Consider the following 9308-nt stretch of genomic DNA (forward strand, 5'->3'; position numbering starts at 1 on the left):
TTCTGATATGTAAGATACAATGAGGGAAGCAGACAAACACTGAGAGATGCTGCATGTTTCCTTCAAGCTTCATGTCAGCTGATGAAAGACTCGCCTCGGGGACATAAACTAACAGAATACAACCATGAATCTGCCATTCTCTCCAAAGTGCACCAGAGAGATGCTGCAGGCAGAAAAAATAGAGTTGATCAAAACGGGGTGAAATTAAAAATGTTTTGTTTTGTTTTGTTGTTACTTTAACAGATGAATGCTGCATTTGATGCGTCAGTGACTTTGTGCCGTTTCTTTTGTCCATAATTAGCATTTACGCTCACTGTAATGGATTGTTTTTTGGGTTTTTTTGCTGTTTTTACAGACCAGGCTTTCAAAGAAATCCTACATGAGCTCACAAATAGAAAATTCAGTTAACAACTTTGGTGACCTGTTGTCTATTGATAAAAAACATGTTTTGGCAAATAGAAGACAGAGTGGGGGGAAAAAAACTTTGATTTCCAGTTACTCTAACAAAGCAAAACGCCCCTGAATGCACTCTGCTGTAATTGAATCTCTGTGGTATCCTTACCTAGAAAGAGAAAAATGGTGCTCTTAAAAACAAACACATCACCACAGAGTTGCAAAGTTCAGAGTTTCCCTTTCAGGCGATGTGCTCAATACAGTATTTTCAGAAATGTGCTGTTTCCACATGATCAAATGGAAAGATAATGGTGGCCAAGTTAATGATTGTAGTGGCATCAATAATAAGAGTACAATAGTGAAAGTTAAGCAGTAAGTGTTTTTCTATAAATAAATATATATTTTTTTAAATATTTATTCAGCTTGAAGATCATTTTATGCTTAGTCAGTCAATATATTCAACTGTAATTTATATATTAATATTAAATGTCAAAAAGAGTAAAAAGCGTCTCTGACAAGTTGTCAGAGCTGACGTGATGTTGTCAGATTGCAGGTTTTCGTCCAGCCAAAAGTCCAAAAAAAGAAATGTTTAGTTTACAAAACCAAGAGCCACAACAGAGCCCCATTAAAGAATAAAAATAAAAAAAAGACTTCAGCTTGATCCACATGATGGATTCATTCACTTTTTGTTAGGCTCTGAACGTGGGACATCACTTCTTTTTTTAAATGTTACACTCTAACACGTGGCCTGTGCAGACACCCAGCTTCCCTTTGTTTACACCTCTGACACAGAAGCATCTCTCCACAGATAATGGTCATTAGTGGCACAATCTGTCAGGCTAAAAGAATGCATCTCTAACCTTCACAGTCCACCTTGCTTCTGGCCTCTTGATCATCTCTGATATGTCCTCATTATGACTCAGACATGCCTCATTAGCTTTCTGGCATTGACAGGAGAGAAGAGCAGATTCTTACCTGGAGTGCTAACTCTAGACTTTGCTCCACCACCACCTGACCTGGCTGCACTGATTTGGCTGATATTCACTGCCCCGTCTGTGACCCCTTGGCAAGCATCCGCAGACCTGAGACTGAACCCACCAGCTCATTTTCCTCCTCCTACTTCTTCTTCTTCCCGTCTCAGATAGCTGCAGGCAGTGCTCCCATTGTCCCTGCCCTTCCCTTGTCTTCAGCTTCTCTCACCATGAACTTTGCTCATGTTGAGGTGGGAGCTCCATGTGTCATATTACTGTATCTCTCCTTCAGTATTTATGTGCACTTCTCTCTTTTCTATTCTGTCTAAGGTGACCACAGACCTAAGGCAGAAATGCACTGACTCTCACACGGGAACATCGGCTTCAGCCCCACTGGCTGCTGGGATCATCGCTCTGGCTCTGGAGGCCAAGTGAGTGCAAATGACACAAACGCTCTTAGAACTATTTTTACTCCACTGCCAATTCAATTATTAAGGCTTTAATTTTTTTTTCCCCATCTGAAGCATCTTTAAGTACCCTTAAAACGTGCCCCATAGATATATGAATGTAGAATTTTTATTGTTATTATCAGTTTTATTATCATGCTTCCCTGTGTGCGGGTGGGTGGTGCGTGTTCTTCTGTCTGGAAATACACAGAAACCTCTGGGAATCAGCGCTGGACAAAATCCCGGCAGAAATTCATTCCACAGCAAATTAAGCTATTGATAATCAGTTAATTAGCATGATAAATCAGCAGCTGCAGCTCATGCAGACATTTGAATACCTGTAGGGTCGTTGGTGAAGATTTGATTCTGGAGAAGGTCTCTCATTATCGCTCACACAGAAGCTCCGGTGCCCAAGTTTCTGTGAGCCGCTCCAGTGTGTCCCGCTCGTATCTTAAGTCATATCTTGCATGTTCTAAGTCAGCCTTATCACTCACTGTCCTCCACTTCGCATAATTCTCCTCATGTCCACATTAATGATGACAGCTGTCACATCCTATCCTGCAGCACTTTACCTCCCAGGTATCTTTTCTCAGCCTGCCTGGCTTATCTCAGCTCTGTCAGCTCAGATATCATAAGAGATGGGCAGTAACTGACAGAGCTCAGGTTTTCAAAACGTAGACTATCAGTCAATATTTGCCAGTGAGCAGCACCCCAGCAGGCACCCCTCCTGACAGGCAGTAGTAATAACTGGGTAGCTGGTTTATCAGACTGGGACCACACTGAAACTCACAGAGATGGAATCATTTAATAAGCTGAGGGGTTTGGCTTTCTGCTTTTTTATTATTTTATCATTCTACCTCCCTTCCACACACACTCACACTTGGCTGAGGTGACATTGAGTGGATTGGGGGATCTTGTCCATTAATAACACATGAGAGGATGTGAGATGTGAATGCTGATGTGGAGGGCGGCAGAGGTGATGCGCCTCAGTGAAACTATGCGTTTCTATTTCCATTGGCTGTGGTGTGGCACGCGGTAACAACTCTGATTCATGGTTTGATTATTTTAGCCTGCCGAAAAGTTTTTCCTCAATCAAGGCTCTTCTCTGATGGATTCTCGCTGTATTTCATCACAACTCTGCTGTATATGGGATAGAAAAAGAAACCTTCTACCCTGTGAAAGGTGACCCTGCTCCCCCGGTCCCAGACCTAATTTGAAGCTAGTATTGAAAGAGGAATGGACATGATTCTCCACGGTATACATCTACTGTGTTTCTTGACCTCTCAACCCAACAGGTTATGATATTCTTTTTATTACTGATGCTAACACCTTAATGTGAGCCAACAGCTTTGTTATGGTTGCCTGGTACATCCCTCCCAGTCTCCTCTGTGTCTCAGTATAATATTTTAGAGACGTCCTCACAGCAAATTCTGACATGGATCACATTTCAGGTGTATCTACAGTCCCCTGACCTTTTCCATGTCCCACAGCTCCTCACATTTTCTCTGCTGCATTATTGTACCGTCGAGGTCGGTGACTTTTCTCATAATGTGCGTAATGTAGAAAGGATTGCCTTCAGCTATTACATGACAGAAAGTCAATACAGTTATTTTGCTCTCATTCCTGTGTGTGCGCAGTATGAACCTAACCTGGAGGGACATGCAGCACCTGGTGGTGAGAACGTCCCAGCCCGGGCACCTCAGCGCCGGAGACTGGAAGACCAACGGAGTGGGCCGCAGAGGTAGAGACCCGATATCAGCATCATTCCAAACTGAACACAGGCTGTACACGCATAGTGAGGGTTCTCGATGGGCATTACATCATCACACAATTACATTTGGTATTGCTACCAAAAAACAACACGAACTGTACGAGAAAGATCTTTATTTGACTAATTTAATAATATCTTATTATATTTATGCCTCAGTCCTGAGCACTGAACAGCAACACATCCTGCTCGTAATGAACAGTCACTTACTTATCCAGCAGTATCAGGGCAACATCAGTATCAGTCCAATCTCCTCTTCCAGGGCTCTCCATCGAGGAAAAGCGACGCCAATGCAAATTCTGCTTCGTCTTCTCCTTTTGTCACTCTCTCTCTTCGCCAAGGCCTTTTCTTTTTAGTGCCATCCACTTCTGAACCTCTTGGTCGCTTCTTCGGGATCTCTGCCATGTTGCTTCTAGCAGCGCTTTCCTCCCCCTCCCTTCTCGTTGTCAGGTAAAACCGCGTAGAATGCGTCATTTCCTGTGCTCCAGCGCGGAAACGGTGTCGAGAGAGACGACACTGTTACTGTTGTCAGAGTTCACGGGTGCGAGAGGAAGAATAAACGGAGTGTGTTGCTCAGCTCCAAAGATTATTATGTTTATGAGTTTTTGTCAGCAGAAAAGCGTGACTTTAGAAGCCCTGTAAACGCTACAAAAACACAAAAGACGTCATCATCAAGCGAAGACAAATCTGTTCTGTGTTTGAGACATTTTATCGCCGGCTGGTTGATGTCATACAGACTTTACTTTCTACACACTTTCTACTTTTTACTCTGCATTATATAGATTAGTGGTAGCTGTATGTTTAGTTCGATCCTTCACACCGTCCAAATGCCCGAATATTCTGGTAAAACCCAGACCAGCACATGCTTGGCAGTTCTGAAAAGAAGGGTGTGTTTGTGTGATGGGGTGAATGAGAAATGCATCAGTGCTTTTCAGAACCTTTCTGAGGTTAAAAGGTGCTTTGTTTCCCTGATTTCCTCCTCGCTGCACTGGTTACCAGTCCTTTTTTTAAATTCTTTTTGCCCATTTTTCAATCACTGACTGGCCATGCCTCATCCAGCATCATTGACCTTCTCACCTCTTACACGCCTTCTTGTGTTCCAGCCGGTACTCCGTGTCTCCAGGGCAAAGCCGGAGACAGAGGGAGGTGGAGGGTTTGCTGTTAGAGCTCAACCACTGTGAAATAATTTTCCACTGAGAATTTAAACAAGCTATTCTGTCTCCTTTCAGAACTCCCAAACAGCTTATTATTATAGCTTTTTATTCAAGGTTATTTCTGTACTTTGTAGTTTTTTTATTGTTGGAATTATATTTATTTTGTCTCTTTTTACAAATATTGCTCACTTTCTATAAAGCCCATCATTCTACATGAATGCAGACTATTGTCTATTTTACCCTCAGTTTTCTAAATGTCATGTCCTTTGTTCTGCCAGAAACCAAACAGGTAAAAATGTGTGTTTTCAGCTTTCATTATGTTGTTCGCCAGCTTATAGTTTCCTTTTTTTTTACATGTTCCCACGCTACCAGTCAAGGAAACCGTTTTTGCTTCAACTCCATTAGAATTAGGCAGTAATGTCAGAAATCCAGCAGTCAGTCGCACTGACTGACGCCCAGATGGCGGAGCCACAAGGTGTTTCTCAAAGTCAACGACACGAGGGGTCTGTCAGACCCGTCATTCGGAGAACACATAATTGAGAAGTCCAGTGAATAGACAGGTGTGCACTGAAATGGTGCTGCTCTCGCACTCATTTTATTGTTGACACTTTAAAAATGCAAGAGAGAAACGCTTGAAAATTCATCCTTAAAAAGAACATCAATAAACAAAGGATAGGCTCTTACCTTTCAGAGCAGCCGCAGCAGACTTTCATCTCCCACCTCCACCGGCTCCACCTCCTGTGTAAGCTCCCAACATGAACACACCATGTTTTGCAGTTTACCTTGTTGAAAAAGCCACCAAACAGGCACTCACCCAAGAACAGTCTGCTGCTCGGTCTTGAGCTTTGCAGTCTTGACGGGAGATTTACTGCTTAGCTCCAGCACATCAAACTGCATGTAAATTTAGAGTTCTTGCAAATGTCCTTTTATACGGTGGTGTAGTGCCAGCAACGCTGTCTGTCCATGCTTTGTGAGCTACAGAACTTTGTTTACTCTGTCTCTCATTCCCCTGCAGAGCTCAGCCTGTCAGCAGCTGTCAGTCAAACGCACGGCCTCCAGCCAGCTGAGACGAACAGGAGCTGTTCTAATATTTCCCTAAAGATCGTTTTTTCCGTTCACTGTGACATTGGAAAAAATGGAAATTGACAATGAATTTTTTGTTTAATTGGTTCCTTTAAGAAAGTCTGTATTCTGGATGGAAAATGTCTCAGGACTGGGGCACACTTAAAGTGTTACTTTTTGGTATAATCTCCCACCAGCATGCTGTTCTCTCCTCATCTCTCCATCTGTCTTCTCTGCACAGTGAGTCATTCGTATGGTTATGGGCTCCTGGATGCAGGTGCTATGGTGGGTTTGGCACAAAACTGGACGACACTGGGGCCACAGCACCAGTGTATCCACACAGTGCTTACAGAGCCAAGGTTAGAATGATGACTTGAATCTGTGTTTTAGTGTAAAATGCAGTTGGTTTTAGTTTTATTACGAACACTCTGTGTTCTATCATTCCTCTCAGCTTGATAGATGTCACAGCATCCTCTTCGAGGCCAGGGAGGCCGCTTAGATTCTTTGCACAGTGTGATTGCCTGTGTCCGTCTCTGCAGCCACACAACATTAACCACTCTCTTCTCCACTTGTCAAACCTGCAGAGACATCGGAAACAAACTGGTGTTCAGCAAGAGCGTGGATGCCTGCTGGGGACGAGCAGAGTATGTCAGCTCTCTGGAGCATGTTCAGGCTCGCCTCACTCTCTCCCACAACCAGAGAGGAAAATTGGCCATTCATCTCATCAGCCCACTGGGCACACGTTCCACCCTGCTGTTCCCAAGGTACACAGTAAAACATGCCACACCAGTAGCCCAGGCCTAATGTAAAGCTCCCCATCTTCTGTGTCAAACACAGACAGGCCCAATGTGTAGTCACTTCTGTCGTAGTTGTACACAGATTCTCCCACAGGCATATTCTCTGAGAACAGCCCAGAAAAATACTCTACAACAACAAACGTACAGTTTCTCTCCTCTTCAATCCAGACCTAATGACTACTCCTCGGAGGGTTTCAACGACTGGGCCTTCATGACCACCCACTCATGGGACGAGGATCCTCAAGGAGAGTGGACCCTAGAGATCGAAAACACAGCAGCTAATGGACGTGACTATGGTATTCAACATTAATTGTTCCAAATGGTCTCATCCCATCAAAGCCACATTCATGCCAGCATTAACTGCCCCCCGCCCAAGTCTTGTTGAATATTTTCTCTAAAATGCCTCCTCTCAGTCACACTTTGCTCTGTACCACTCCGTCTCCGAGGGGAGAGGCTCTCACAGGCACATCCACATTAAAAGTTGTTTTATATAAATAGCTGCTGACTTTTTGATCAGAACTTCTTGGGAGTGTTTTTCTTTCCAATATTTGCACTGCAGTTTTGCTCAAGAGGCAGCATACGGCCACGAAGAGCTAAGATCTCAGAGTTTTTCCTGTGGCTTTGTTTACTCAGAGCTGCAGAGAGAAATGAAATTGCAACGCCTCTCATCCCCTGCTTGTTGTGTTGATCCTCCTCCAGTGTTGTGTTTGGACTGCTCACATCACTTGTTTCCTCTCCTTCCACCCCCAATCCTCTTCTTGGCCAGTTCACTCTGCACACTCTCTGAGAGGTGCTAAATTGATATTTGTCTCTGCCTTTTTATACCCCACCCGCCCCCTCACTCCTCTGCTTTTCTCTCAGGTGTGTTGAGTCAGTTCACCCTCATCCTGTGGGGTAGTGGACCCAGCGTCATCAACCCATCTTCACCCGACTTCCCTCGGCCGTCCAACAACAGCTGCAAGACATTCGATGCTCAGCAGATCTGTATTGGTGAGATCACTGTGCTTCTGCTGACACAGAGACTTTAAACAGGAGCCACTTAAGTAGAGCAGACTGATTTGGTATTGGTGCCGGCACACAAAACAAGCTTTAGGTCAGAAGGTGTTGGGCTCCGTGACTTGTGACAGCAAGTGTTGCGAATACAGATCAGCCATTCACAAGCCTCTCGTGCATCTGTTTGTCTGAGTCCACAATAAACTAGCACATTGCCATATGTCATATGAGAGTGCAGGGTGAATTGGGAGCAGCAGGCAAGATTAAATCTGCAACAGTGCAGGAGGGGCACGTTGTCGTCAACTGTGGATTTCCTCCGTGAGAAGCAGATGGGGTCAGACACTTCTTTCTGCTTCCAGTCAGATGATTTCTTCTTAATCATTCTGAACTTCTTCATCGTTCACATAAAATCTACATTACAATAGTCACTGCTAATCCTTTCATTTAAACAGCCCCAGTTTTTTCCGTGACTTCTCAGACATTAACTCCAACATAGAAAAAAAAATATCTATTAAGTATCTCTGCGTTGGAAAAGGAATAAATCTCCTGGAAGAAGTGATAAAACTCTAATTCCAAGTTGGTCAATTTCTCTATTCACACTTTCTTTCTTCATTTAGGTGAAAAGATATTAAAGTTGGAGCATATAAAAGAAAAAAAAAAGCTGATTCTTTTCAAGTGGTCTGCTCTTCTATACGATTCACATTCCAGTGGCAGTAACCAAGGACGGTTCAGAGACTGAGACACAGTGGCCGGGCTGAGATATCTGCCTGTGGTTTCTCAAAACTGAAGTGGGAAAAATATCTGTATGTCACATATGAACAATAATCAGCTTTAAGTTGGTATGGAATAACCCTCCACTGTCACCAACCGAAGGAGCAGTGAATGCAGTGAATGTAGAATTAAAATGTGGTCTCTAATTTTATTTCAGTCACAAAGGAAACTGTACAAAGAAACAAACATGGAGTGTACATTAGAGAATTTTGGGGGATTAATGGCAAACAGCAGGCAGACACAGTAAAGCTGATTATTCTTAATGATAAATACGAGTGAAAGCTTTCTGATAATCACCACTGCGAATGTCTCTCTGTTTAAAAGCGTATAAAAAAAAAAAACATTCATGCAGCAGGCAGAGGATTGAGAGGGAGATTTATGAGACGCTGGTTATTAACAGAGATCTTTAAGCAGATGAAGTCGCTGCACCTCATTTTTACCAAAACAACACAGTTGACAGATTCTGAAAGGCTTTTTTTTTTCTTTTTGATCATCCGTCATTTCTGCATCAGCAAGTGCGCATGTTTGGACAGAAAATAACCTCAATGAAAAATGAAGTTAATGACCACATTTGGATTATCTTTGGAGGGACAGCGGTGAGTTGATGCCTGCAGATAGAATCTGCCACTGCTTTGTAATTACGAAGTGATCTAAAACACACAACGCCGGTGTGTGGAAGCGTGATTATGATACTGAAAAAACTCCTGATATGACAAAGACCTCCCATCTTAAATCCACCCAAACAGTTTATTGTTCTTATTGAGTTGGCTATATTTTGTTATTGCGCTGAACATCAAGATAAATTACCAGAAGCACTTGCCACTGAGCAGTTTTGAAGCAAATGCTGAACAATTTAAAAGAGTTTAAAAGTAATTCCCAGTAATATGAGCCAACTTTGAAAAATCGATCTCAGTAGTATTATACCATCTTCCCTCGCATATTATCTTCTCAAA

At 43.1% G+C, this 9308-nt stretch overlaps 1 protein-coding gene across 1 annotated transcript in view; it reads left to right on the plus strand.

Moving 5' to 3' along the window:
• The window catches only part of furinb (furin (paired basic amino acid cleaving enzyme) b), an 85564-nt gene that overhangs the window by 73539 nt on the left and 2717 nt on the right, over positions 1-9308 (plus strand). The window contains exons 10-15 of the mRNA XM_072385554.1: positions 1695-1795; positions 3448-3551; positions 6036-6153; positions 6379-6558; positions 6760-6887; positions 7453-7581. Of these exons, the coding sequence (XP_072241655.1) occupies positions 1695-1795; positions 3448-3551; positions 6036-6153; positions 6379-6558; positions 6760-6887; positions 7453-7581 (760 nt within the window). The remainder of the gene's footprint in view (positions 1-1694; positions 1796-3447; positions 3552-6035; positions 6154-6378; positions 6559-6759; positions 6888-7452; positions 7582-9308) is intronic.

This window comes from Leuresthes tenuis, unplaced genomic scaffold (assembly GCF_036924035.1).
Source record: "Leuresthes tenuis unplaced genomic scaffold, fLeuTen1.0.hap1 SCAF_5, whole genome shotgun sequence".
Taxonomy (NCBI): domain Eukaryota; kingdom Metazoa; phylum Chordata; class Actinopteri; order Atheriniformes; family Atherinopsidae; genus Leuresthes; species Leuresthes tenuis.